Consider the following 13,080-nt stretch of genomic DNA (forward strand, 5'->3'; position numbering starts at 1 on the left):
CCTTCATATTACTTACTGTAGCTTATCCTTTCCAGCTTCTGCTTTCATTTTGGTGGTGGTTTTATTCTTCCCTTCCGTGTCTTTCCTCTGTCAGCTCATTTCTTTTCTCGTCTCACGTCTTCCTGGAAATCTTACGTCTCCGTGTGGATCTCTTGTTTATAGAGGAATTGTTTCAGGAGTATTTTAAATTCAAAGTGATGTGGTTGGTTATACATTTCATTTTCTATGGTAGCGTTTCATTTCTGTGGCATTTTTCTGGTGAGTGGTTTTTGTGTTACTGTTTTTACTGTTACTTTCCCTCTTTTCTGTTGTCTTATGTGTCTGCCTGCTAGGTCTTTTTTAATCTTTGAGTTAGGTGAATTTTTCCTGGAGCAGCTATTGGCTGGAGGGTCATCAGGGGAAGGAACCGGGGCCACCTTCCAAGTGGTAGAAGCGTCTCTTTATGACACGGGGTTGTGTTGCTTCACTTCTCTCAAACCAAGATCAGCAGTCCACATCTCTCCCATCCACCCAGACTACTCCCTGGACATACATTCGGGTTATGTTTGTTTTCTCGTGGCCTCACGCGTGCCCTTCTTCTCTGTCAGATTGGGCCCAGGGAAGCTCTGCCAACAGCCAGCCTGCCTGTTTCTGGGGTTCCGCTGTGCAGTGGGTGTTTTGCCCGTCGGAGTGAGCCGCTCCCTGCAGACCCCAGCTGTGAGCATCCTCGCTTCCGTCTTCCCCCTTTCACTGCCTTCGGCAGTTAGTTCTCCCTCTTCCGTAGTGACCCAGTTTTGTCTCAGCTGGAGTTTGCATTTCTGTTTCCAACTCTCCTAGTTGCCCTTATTGTAATGTTTAAAAGCAGAAGGGGAAACATAATCTTCACTCTGACATTTTGAAACTAGAAGTCTGTTCATCCTGGCATTTTTCAGACGTCCTTAATACTGTTACGTTATCAGGCTCTCAGCTAGTTTCAGGATGCGAGCCCCCAGTCATTACACTGCTACAATTTTTATGGATGGGTATATCTCCTCACATCTCTACTCTTGACTGCAGAGAGCTTCAAAGACCCATTTCTCCCCGACTGATGCAATACCATTGGCTTAAATGTCTCATTTGGCATGACTGATGTCCTAAGAATTTCAGGCCATTTGTCATACCTCAGCAAGTTATTTGTTTGAACTGCTATAGACTAAGGCTGAAAATAGATATATATATATATTTTTAATTCACAAGGGCATTTCCCTCCAAGTCATACACTTACTCAAAAACATTTTCCCCTTATAACAGATTTTTGAGAAAACCTATTTGCCCTAAAGTATGATCCAGTCAGTTACCTAAGATTCTCTACCAATGAAGAAAAGTGATGTGTCAGCAGGTCTAGAAACAGGAAATCCTTTTCTAGGATGTTGTAACAATGCCCTCAGGTACAGTCCAACACACAGAGTGAATAATCACGAAGAAGATAATGTTCGTACACTGAGCGAGCCCTGGCCTGTTCTGAACCAGTGGGTGTCAGGTAGAAGCAGTAGCAGAGAGAGTAAAAGTGGGTTATACAGGACAGTGCAAACATACCTCACCCTTCTCAGTGGTTCCTCGTGTGCCAGGAGTGACCCCTAGGCAGCAGCTCCCGATGCGGTCTCTAAGCTAGCCCAATAAGCGGACGCCATTCAGCTGAGGGGGGATGCAGAAATCACTGAAGACCTTCTGCTTTATTTTCTGTTGGCTTTCAGGCCCAAACTCCACATCTGGAAGTCTTTCAAAACATGCTCTCATCTGGACTAGTATGACAGAGGAGGAATGAGTTAATATGTATTACTATTATGCAGGCAGAGGGTGCTTTGGGAACCCAGAAAAGATTTTGGAGTGAATTGGTGAGAAGAGTGGCAACATTTTTTTTTACAAACCTCTTTGGCTTGAACAAAAGATAACTGGACTCTCATATCTACTTCTGCATTCGGTCTGTTGCCAGATCACCTATCACGTGTCTTCTGAGCTTAAATGCTTATTAGAAAATGATTTTTTTTTTAAAGGCAAATATCTCACTATTCTGATAAAAGTATTTTTTTTACCTCTAGACTCCCTGAAAGGCACATACTTTGAGAACCATACTTTGGTAGTATAGAGGCTCAGTCAAATTTTGAGGTCCTCTGAGAAAAGGGGAAACTTAAAGGAGACTGAGAAGGAACAGCCAGTGAAACAGAAAAATATACAGCTTCTTGAGCAACCCAGGACTTCATTGTAGTCCCTAATGTGGAGTTGATTTTTGAAGTAACCATAATTTTCTCATTGGGAGAAAATTACTAAACTCCTTGCTATTCTTTAAACTATGCCAACTCTTCTTCAATGAGGCCTAAATTTAGAGAATGAGTTCAGAATAGGAAAAAAGCTCACACTTAGAATTTAAAGTCACTTAATATTTCAACGGTAAATCCTGAACATCATCGATCAAAGCCAGGTTCCACATTTCCCAATGGGGAGTGAAGTAATTCAACGTGAGAAACAAATGCCCAGTACTCATCCGTTCCAACTAACCAAGGCCTGACTTTGAAAGGGTTTAACATACTGCATTCTTGTTGCTGCAATGAAGTTGAAATACTCCACACGAAGGAAAAGTACTGAGTGAAAAAAAATACTAGTAACACTGCCAGCCACTTGAATGCATGGCACGGAGGGCAGGATTTTTGTCTGTTCTGAGTAGGGTGCACTCAATAAATGTCTGCTGAAAGATGATCCAAGCAGACAGATACTTTCTCTCCAATATCAAAACAAGAGTCGAGGAAAATAGACACAATTTGTGACTTAATGTTAGGTTGAAAATTTTATACTAGAACATAAATTTTAGATACTGAGGTTTATAGTTTGTCCACATGAAATAAAATACTAAGAATCAATATAAGGTCCAAGGTGATACTTAATGAAAAAAACCCAGTGGTCAAAGGAGTAAGAAGTACTTGTTTCAAGTATTGTTCTATGTACCCGTTTATATGTTTTAAGGAATCATGGCTGGGAAGTGTTAAGGTAGCTATTTGCTCATGACCTGGGGTAAGAATCACCCAATTCTTCAAGTATTGGGCACAGGAAGGAATGTAATGCTCTGGTATTTGGAGAACTGCCAATTACCTGCTTTGTATACGAGCAGTGGGTGAGCCATTATGTAAATGTGCTGACATACCACAGCTCCTACAGGAGGAACTTACTATTGACATCAAGTCTGTGAAATACAGCTGGTGAATATTTTACAATCAAAACAGTTGTTTTATTTAATGAAAATCATTCTTCAGCTATCAGTGAAATTGATAATTGTAAATTATGTGTGACAACAGATATAAAACAAAGTTGAACTGAATTTTACCCCTACACTCTAACATTATCCCCCAAACAAAGCCAAAGCTTATTTCAAGTTGGAATCAGCAACACTATGAAACATTACACTGATTAGCAAGTTTGGTAACAAATGTTAATGACCAACTTCATCACTTAACAAAACCTTTCACAAGAGACATTTTATTGGTTTTTCAAAAAGCAGTTAGTATTTTAAGGTACAGCTCATAAACAAAACAATCATATTTTGATTTTTACCAATATGAAAATGCTAATTTTCTTTCAAACCAGTTCCTCAACTGGGGGATTTTAGTCAAATCCAGTTCCTGACAACACTACCTGTCACAACTCTAACACAGTTTACACTTGGCCTGCACCTACGTTAACTGATCCAGGGGCCACTGAATATTGAGTTTCTTCCATCTAATCTATTTTAGGTGAGGATTCTACTCACAGAAGACCTGTGGCCTCTCATTCTCCCATTCTGTAACTTCCTATTCAGTTTACTGGTTTTTTTTTTCGATTATGAATCATTCTTAAACCTTTAAATGTACCTCAGTTTCCATTCACTTTATGCCTGCATGCTTCTCTATAACCTACCAAACATGTAGAACCACATTTAAAACGGTATTTTTCAAAAGTCAGAACTGTGGCAACTGCATTCATTATTAGGGTTAAGTTTTTTTCACGGAGAATCATTTAAAGGATTTTTGCCTTCGTTAAAATTATATTCACAACTAAATAAAAATGATATTGCTTGAATTTGGTTCATCAGTAAGGATTTAGGCCTATCCAATTTGTTTAATATAAACACAACATAATAGTATTTTTTAAAGGGCGTATAGCAATGGAAAACAATTCAACTAGAAAAAGCCCACTAATAGCATGAATGTCACTGGGCTTTGACAATTCTGAGTGAAACCCATCCAATGCTATTTAGCCTGAAACAAATGTCAATAAAGGGAATGGGAGATGAATCATAGTAATTATTCACTAAGAGTTCAGCCCAACTGTGCAGGTATACTACTTACACATTCTATTTCAGGTACCTGTATAACCGTAAAGATGTTGTATTACGAAGAAACACAGCTGGAAGTCTGGGCTTCTGCATCGTAGGAGGTTATGAAGAATATAATGGGAACAAACCTTTTTTTATTAAGTCCATTGTTGAAGGAACACCAGCGTATAATGATGGAAGAATTAGGTAATAATGACTAATTACCAATATTTTGTTTTATATATGCAAAAGCTTGGCCCCATTAGAAATAACGCATGTACTATATACCTTGTTTTATTGGTAAGAAAAACATCTACATAGCATTCAATTTCTAAGAATTCCTTGGTCCCTTACAGCAACTTCCTATGCTTTTAGCGTCCCTTCTAACAGAAGCTGAAGAGTTTGCAGGATTTAAATGAGGGAGGGGGGAGAAAGCCTTAATTAGGTATTCTTAATTAGAATTTTATGTAATTAAAATTGACAGATGGAGCAAAAACTAGGACCACCAAATACACTTGCATTGACTCCAGCTCTGGATCAAAATGCTAATCATGTGTTTTATGTTTTTTAGATGTGGTGATATTCTTCTGGCTGTCAATGGTAGAAGTACATCAGGAATGATACATGCTTGCTTGGCAAAGATGCTGAAAGAACTTAAAGGAAAGATTACTCTTACTATTGTTTCTTGGCCTGGCACTTTTTTATAGAATCAATGATGGGTCATAGGAAAACAGAAAACTACAGATAAGCTATGCTGAAACAATGTATTTATCTTGTCAATTTTTTTTATTTAAAGGATACACTGTAAAAATGTAAACTGTCAGGAAAAGTATGATCTAATGAAAGCCAGTTACACCTCAGAAAATGTAATTCTCAAAACATAAATCCTATTAATAGTTCTTATTCAGGGCGGAGGATTTCTCCTTACTCCACAACTTTAAGTTTATATTTTTCTATTCACTAAAAAGCTCTTAAACGGCTGAGATCATTTGTATGCCCCCACTGACTTCAAATCCTTCAATTAAAAATTTGGTATATGCTGAGGTCTGTAAAGGGTGTATTATGGGCATTTAAAAAAACAATTTACAGCCAGAGAAAGTGCACTGCTGAAAAATGTTCATTAAATGAGAAATATTTTTCAAATTATAGTTGTCTTTTAGTATGTGATATTAAATTCATTTCTATTATCACTATTTAAAGAATCCTAGTAATTCTTTCAAAACCATGTTGTTACCATCACCGACAAATACATCCTAAGGCTTATCCCTAAAAATGCTCACAGAATTATAAACCTGTATTCATAGATTTAATAGGAAATGACTAATCTAAAGCTCTTGTCTTTTCAGTCACAAGCTAGTAACTCTATCAAAACACATGCTGCTCAAACAATGAGCTTTGGAAAAAGCATCAAGAAAGGCCAAACCAGCTTGACCCCGGCTCATAGAAGGCCATGAGGCAATTCAAATCTGTCACAGTGACGAGGGTTTGTCCGTATGCCTGCCATAGAAACTACCCTCAGGGCAAGTTATTTCACAGACTCCAGCCAAATGCCTTTACTAATTTTTAGGATACAAAAGTTACCTATTTAGTTAACCCAAATTGAGAATGCTGAAAACCTATCAAAAAGTTGTGGTATCAAAACTGTATACGAGTTCTTCAATACGCTAAGCAAGAGTGCCACAGCAGTATTGACAAAAGACTACTTTTCATGTCAAGACTCAGAGATGCCTTTTGCAGTGCAACCTCTTGAGAGTGGTATTATTTAATTAACGTTATCAAGAAAACTATGGCCAAGCTGGAACCTTGACCTTTATGAGACACTGGGTATGTACATAGCTCTTTAAAATTCCCTGCTGAGTGACTCATTCACATTACTTTCTTGGATATAAAGTCATTGCTGTCTTTATTTTTTTAAATATTACAAGACAAAGATTTTTAACTTAACATGAAAAATTCACTCTTTTATTTTGAGAAAAAAGTTAACTTTTCATACTAAACAGAACAAGATTAAAGGTAAATTTCTTAAACATTATCCAGAAAAATAACAAGATTTATGGTACACTTCTGGCCCTAACATACCCCAAAGGCCATAGCCATGCCTATTCCGCAGGTGCAGCTTCGGTGCTCTCCTGTTCAGGGGCAGGCTCACTGCCAGCTTCTTTTCCTTCTTTGCTTCTCTTAGATTTTTTGTGCTTGTGTCTCCTGTGACTGTCTCCTTCTTCACTTTCATGGCGACGTCTACTATTACTGAAGAAAAAAAAGGTTTGTTCTTAATGTTTAAGTATACACATAGTGACAAAAATCAACCCACTGTGTCCAGGTGAGCTGTCAATATAACACTGGGTGTGAAGTAACCCATTCTTTTTCTCAAACACACTGTGAGGAGTAACCAGTTTTTTATGTGACTTTCATAAGGAGGTGGTATTTATATTACAGGCTCACCTTCACTGATACTATCCTAGCTTCTCAGAGCCCATAGACTTTATTCTGAAAAACTACCATAAATTAGAAACTAAAGCACTAAATCAGAACAGAAAGTACTTTCTAGGGTTGATTTTAGTCAAATAAATTGTATGCCTATTGTTTGCCTATGTGGCCCTGAATTTTCTTTGATTAAATATTACTGGTTCATATGCTAAATAAACCCCTCTCCCAACAAGACAATGCAGTAAGTCTGAGTACTAAATGCAGTCTTGTTAGATTTAAAAAAATCTTTGTTGAGCCTATAAGGAACGAACTGTTTCAACACATTCTTCTTAATCTTCCAATTAGGAACACATATGCTATGCTAATTATTTGGAAATGTTTTTACTTTCTGAGGTCAAAGCAGTTTCTCTCTGCTTCAAAGGGATTCACTATAAAAGCACAAACCTTCGAGATGACTTGTGTCTGGTTTCCTCTTTCTCTCTGTGTCGTCTTTCTCTGTGTCGTTCTTCTTTCTCTCGACTTGCTCTGTGGCGCTCATAGCCCCTTTCTGCATACTCCCTGTATCTGTATCGTTCTTCATCACTGAAATTGGAATAAAACCTTCTCATGACAACTGGACTGTTAATTCTAATGACTTCAAACCACAAGAGATGTGATCTGAGTCCAAACCAGAGGCCTCCATTTGTTAGCATCTTAAACAGAATAGGTGCAAAATAATTTTGTTGAATTGAGAGGAAAACAATGGCATTCCCAAATTAGTACTGCATCTAATATAAAACAACGATTACACGTTAAAGGTCCAATTTTGTTTTGTGCTTTCACAGTTGTTACTGAGCAGAAATTTTATATAACAATTTTTCCTTCAAGAATTGGGAGCTGTAACAGATTTAAATTTTAACTAGCTTCATTTCCTTTTGTTCCTTTTAAAATTAAAAGCATGTTTGTATATCTTAGCTTTCCAAACAAAATTCTTTTAGAATCTTTGTGTGCCCAAGATTTTATAAATAAAAATATTTAGTTCACAATGGCTATATAGTGGAAAGTAGATGAAGGTGCTTAAGTTTTTCAATCACATAAAAAGTACATTGCACATTCAAGGAAGAGGTATAAACATGAACAGAGGGACATCAAACCAACTTCTACAATATCCACACAAAACGCAGGCCAAACACTACCTGTGGACATACGTACAGTCTGACATCCCAATTAATATTATAGGTAGGTGTGTGTGTGGGGGGGGGGCTGGGGATGGGGGCATTCACATGGCTGATAGCAGCAAGTGCACACACCTAGGCTACACCTCCGTTTCCTGATTGTGGATAGAATGAACTGGTGAAACTGGGACTGATGACTAGAGTTAGTAGTTTGTTTTTTTAACCTCCCTAGACTTGTCCTCATTTTGTGCCTCTTCACTTATATTCTTCTCTCCATCATTCTCTCAATCCTTCAAGTTTTCTTTTTTTTTTTGGTTCAGCACAGAAGTCAACACTGTCTGCAACCTATTATCAGTAACTCCCTTAGAATAAAAATATCTTTTAGAGCACTATGTACGAAAGAGCTTTGGTTTCTAGAAATGTCTAATACAAATTAAGTCAGTAATGTGCATGACGCATCAAGCTGTTAAGGCATATGAGTAAAAGTAACAGGACACAGAACCAGGTGAAAGTATAAGCCATATAAAAGAAAAAACTTAATTATGGTCTCCTACCAAAAGTAATGATTCAGTAGTGCTACACCTAACAACTCCTATTTGCGGACCAAGTTCTTATTGCCTAAAATACATTATACATTCTACAAATTTTACTTGAAGTATACCTATGTGTATATATACATGTGTGTATGTATACCTGTGTGTATACACATTTTTCTAACCATAAATATGTACTTTTGCATTTGGACATTGGAAGCATGTCACCTGAAATGCAATGTTAGGACAGGCAGTGCAGAGTAGACCAGGTATCACATCCTGATTCTGCTAGTGACTAAATGTGTGACCTGGGGTAAATTATTTAACCTTTCTGAACCTCAGCTTTCTCATCTGTAAAACTGGCAACAATCATTTTCAAGACTGTAGGAGAACTGGCAGTAACATTTATAAGGTGCTTAGCACAGCAGTAGGCCCTCAGTAAGTGGCAGCTAGCTAATACGCACCCATCTTCAGTCAACTGAATGCTAAATTTTTTTTAGAAGAACCTTTTTGTAAAGGTGACTGACTCTGTAATAACATTTCTGAAGTAGAATTACCATGACAAATGAGTATTACCGTGAATAGTATCCTTTAAAAAAAAAACAAAAAACAAAAAAAACCGAGGCCCTCTTTGTAATGGATTTACAAAATGGATTTACATAAAAATAACTAAGGTTATTTTATTATCTCAATTTGTCATTTGTAACCCTCTTTTCCCTCTCACCCTAACACCAATTCTGTTAGCTGTGAGGCCTTTAAGATTCTGAAGACAGCCATATGATGATAACCATACTAGAGAGGTGATAAAAGATTCGGCCTGATACACAGAACGTATGAAGACCCGTCCTTCCATCGCCTTCCCTGATAGCAGCTGCAGCACAAAGGTTTCTCTGGGCCTGGAAATCATTATAGCTCATTTCAAACACCCTACAATGACCAGCCTTCTTTCTGGCCCACACTTAAGCAGCCTAAAAACCAGATGTTGAAAGAGGTCTATGATTTTCAAAACAATGACCCTGTAATTTTTAACACAATACATACTATATGCCATACTGCAAAATGTCAGTCTTTAGAAAAAATGGCCCTTACTTATAGCTCACTGGGATTTCCCAGAGAACACTATTCCCGGGATAATTCAGAACAACACAAAATTCCTCTACCTTGTGCCTCCTAGGCCTTGAACTTTTAGTCAGATTTATGTAAACATTGATTCCTGACGCCCTACAGCAATCAAATATGGTTTAATCATTAACACTTGTAGTTTCCATAAAAATTGAGTAGCACTGATGTGTATGTTTGAAGCTGAAGAATCAGAATTTAGCCTGAAGTATTCTATAAATGTTGTATTATTTATGCAAAGAAAATTTATGAACACAAGCAAAGCAATTCATTTTAGTCTTCTTTCCTATCACGTTTACATTCAGCACCTTAACTTGTGAACATGTACATTCTAGAAATAGCAGTGCTATCTCATATATTTCCATTTGAACTACAATTAGAAACAATTCAACTTTCTGAAAGTAATGCTCCTGAATTTAACAGAATCATGCACTATGTGGCTAAAGTTAACAGCATACATCCCACCACACAAACACAAAATTATACACATACACACACACTTATGTATGTATCAGATCTTTGCTAATTTATAGCCAATAAAATTTTATCAGGTGCCTACAATGTGTAAGTCATTATTAGCAGCTATAGGAAGGAAAAACATTAATAAATCCTATTGTTTCTTATGGCACAATTTTTTTTTAGGTAAAGTTTCAAACTACTAACCAGTCCTAGTCACCTTGATAATAATATATGCTTAAATAGGTAATAATAGTGTATGAATATTTCTGTAATCCTCAGCACACAGCTCTGTACCTGGTACATAACAGGGACCAGAAAATGTCAGTTACATGAATGAATGAATTGCCTCCCCCCACACGTAAGAAATAAACTGCACAGAGTAATAAAGAAAATGAAAAGTAACAATTTTTAAACTACCTAATTTCAAGACTAGAAAGAAAAGATTTTAAGTAATATCTCAACCATATGTTCAGTTGACAGAATGGCTCTCTACCACTGTCTTCATTTCTCTATGCGTCCATTTCCTCATCTGCCAAGTCAAAATTTAGATAATCCCTAAGGACTTCTTTGGATTAAGAAGTATATAATTGCATGATCATCTCTAACAAAACAAATGCTGTCTGAATCAAGTATACGCTCACATCCTGAATGGATATATTATTCATCTCATCTAGCAAAATCAAAAAACTGTCTGTGTACATTTATTTATCTCATACATTAAAATAGCTGGTATAAAAAATGTTCTGACTCATTTCATTCTATATTGTGATGGTACCAAGACTGATATGTTTAACGAGATGCCAAAATTACTTTTATAGTCATAAAGGTTGATTTTTATTAATTTCAAAAGCTGCCTAGCTAACAGAGTTTTGTTCAACAACTTTCAAAACTGTTTCTTCTCTGCTATATTCATCTTCCTCCCCTGCAATATGTAAGTCATTTTATTCATTGCATGCCAGGCATTACTGTACAAAGTGCTAAGAATACAGAATGGGAGATGGTGGTCAATGCCTGTGCACAGGTTTGCTAAGAAACACATGCTTTAAAGAAGATACATTAAGCACCTAGGGAGCATGTGAAGGAAATAATTCAACTTTCTTCTGGGTTCAGAAGAGTTCACAGAAGACAGACATGAGCGGACCCTAAAGAATGAAGTTTGTGAAGCAGAGAGGAGAGGAACAACATGAACAAGGAAGTATGAAACGATAAGGAATTTTCAAAAGAGCAACCAGCTGAGCACAGCTAAAACATGGGGTTTACTGGCTTGAGAGAGAACTGGGGTTAACATGCAGGAAGGTGTAGGTTGGCGTGGAGTCCACTTGGGAATCCCTCTCCCTCTGCCCCTCCCATTCATGATCTCTCGCTCTAAAATAAATAAATAGATCTTTAAAAAAAATGTAGGAGGGTGTGGTGACCTGGGACTTGCGGATCATAAGAAGAATTCTGAATTATTCTCTAGTTCAGCAGTATGTGCCAATACCACAGCAGTGTACGAATTCTTTCCAGTGGCACAAAAAGTTTTAGGGAATTAACTTCCAGATCCACAACTTCCATATTTATTCTTTCTTAAATCTAAACTGCTTAATGATACAGCAGCAGGTAAAACATCATGCCACTTCTCCAGCCAACCTCTTCTCTCATCATCAACTTCCTAGCCCTTTACAAAAGGCATTCCTTCACCAATTTTACTATGACACACTGACTCAGGGTGTGAAAACTATCATTGCATTAAAAATACCTAATTTAAAATATTAATGTCAGATCTATTTTATTCAAGTAACAATAAAGCTTCTGTAAGGCTTTAGGTCTTCCTATCTTACACATTTTTCTGTCAAGGATAAACTACGGAGTAAGAAAGGGGAGTATTCTGTATTCTGGGATGTTCTAGCTTCAGATATATTGTTAAGTAGTGTAGCGGAAGTCATAACAATTTTCCTTGATCTAGTTAAAACAAACAAACAAAAAACAAAAAACCCACACAAGTCCCTTTGAAGGAAAGCAAATCAAAGTGCTGGGGGCAGCACCTTATATTCATTTAAGTGAACAGAAAAATAAAGTCAGACTTCTCTGATAAAAATGGAGTGTGATTTGGCTGTCAGGCTTGAGGAGAGCTGTCTTTTACCAACTAAGTTATATGGTAGCTATTTTCCATAAATGGAATGGGGAATTGCAACTCATGACAATAAATATTTAACACATATAAAGAGGTTTCATTTTTTAAGGACTTTTTGCAAAGATGTATTAAAATTAACAATTCTTTCTGAGCTTATTCAGTTAAATAAGATGCATCTAAAAGAAACAATAACAAGGTAGAAGTCTTTTGATAAATCTTGGTAAAGTCCTTCTGGTGTTCTTCCATGAAACTGAGAAAACTAGATTTTAATTCCTGAATGTACTGGGTTGAACTGTATCCCCCAACAAAAGATACGTTCAAGTCCTAACCCCCATACCTGTGAATTTAACTTTATTTTGGACACAGGGTCTTTGCAGCTGTAATTAAGAGGAGGCCATAATGGATTTGCCTGCACTCTAATCTAATGACTGATATCATTAGATATAACAGAGGGAAATTTGGACACAAAGAAGGGAAGATGCAATATGAAGACAAACATAGATGGGGGTAATGCATCTATGAACCAAGGAACACCAAGGATTGCTAACAACCATGAGAAGCAACAAGAAAGGCATGGAATAGATTATCCATCAGAGCCTATGAAAATGAACTAACTCTGCTGACACCTTGACATCAGACTTCTAGCCTACAGAACTGCAGAGAGTAAATACCTGTTGTTCCAGGCTGCCAGTTTGTGGTACTTCGTTATGGCAGCCCTAGGAAACAGTTACACTGAATAACAAATACTTCTGCAAATCAGGAGATTTCCAATTCTGCTTTTAAGAAAGTTGAGTCATGGCTGATAGGGCTGAACAGATCCTTAAAAATAATTTTGATGGTAGGTTAACTATGTAATTTTGGCATATCACCGAAGCTAAAGGTGCTCAAATAATTAAATGACAGAGCCACAACAAAATTCCATCAATCCTCATTTAAGTATTTTATGTGAACAAGGTTTCTCACTGTTTACATTGC

The 13,080-nt window shown here is 37.0% G+C and overlaps 2 protein-coding genes across 21 annotated transcripts in view; one reads left to right on the top strand and one right to left on the bottom strand.

The window, feature by feature from the left end:
- Window positions 1-5,493, top strand: part of LNX1 (ligand of numb-protein X 1) — a 175,818-nt gene extending 170,325 nt beyond the window's left edge. For all 4 annotated transcript variants that reach the window (XM_081812376.1, XM_006734378.3, XM_081812377.1 and 1 more), the window contains 2 exons: window positions 4,349-4,507; window positions 4,872-5,493. In XM_081812376.1, the coding sequence (XP_081668502.1) occupies window positions 4,349-4,507; window positions 4,872-5,007 (295 nt within the window). In that variant the 3' untranslated portion in view covers window positions 5,008-5,493. The remainder of the gene's footprint in view (window positions 1-4,348; window positions 4,508-4,871) is intronic.
- FIP1L1 (factor interacting with PAPOLA and CPSF1) overlaps window positions 3,471-13,080 on the bottom strand; it is a 78,787-nt gene continuing 69,177 nt past the window's right edge. For all 17 annotated transcript variants that reach the window (XM_081812385.1, XM_081812384.1, XM_081812382.1 and 14 more), the window contains 2 exons: window positions 7,172-7,309; window positions 3,471-6,547 (listed from right to left, as the gene is read on the bottom strand). In XM_081812385.1, the coding sequence (XP_081668511.1) occupies window positions 6,400-6,547; window positions 7,172-7,309 (286 nt within the window). In that variant the 3' untranslated portion in view covers window positions 3,471-6,399. The remainder of the gene's footprint in view (window positions 6,548-7,171; window positions 7,310-13,080) is intronic.

This window comes from Leptonychotes weddellii, chromosome 2, assembly GCF_054177405.1.
Source record: "Leptonychotes weddellii isolate Sample4059 chromosome 2, ASM5417740v2, whole genome shotgun sequence".
Taxonomy (NCBI): domain Eukaryota; kingdom Metazoa; phylum Chordata; class Mammalia; order Carnivora; family Phocidae; genus Leptonychotes; species Leptonychotes weddellii.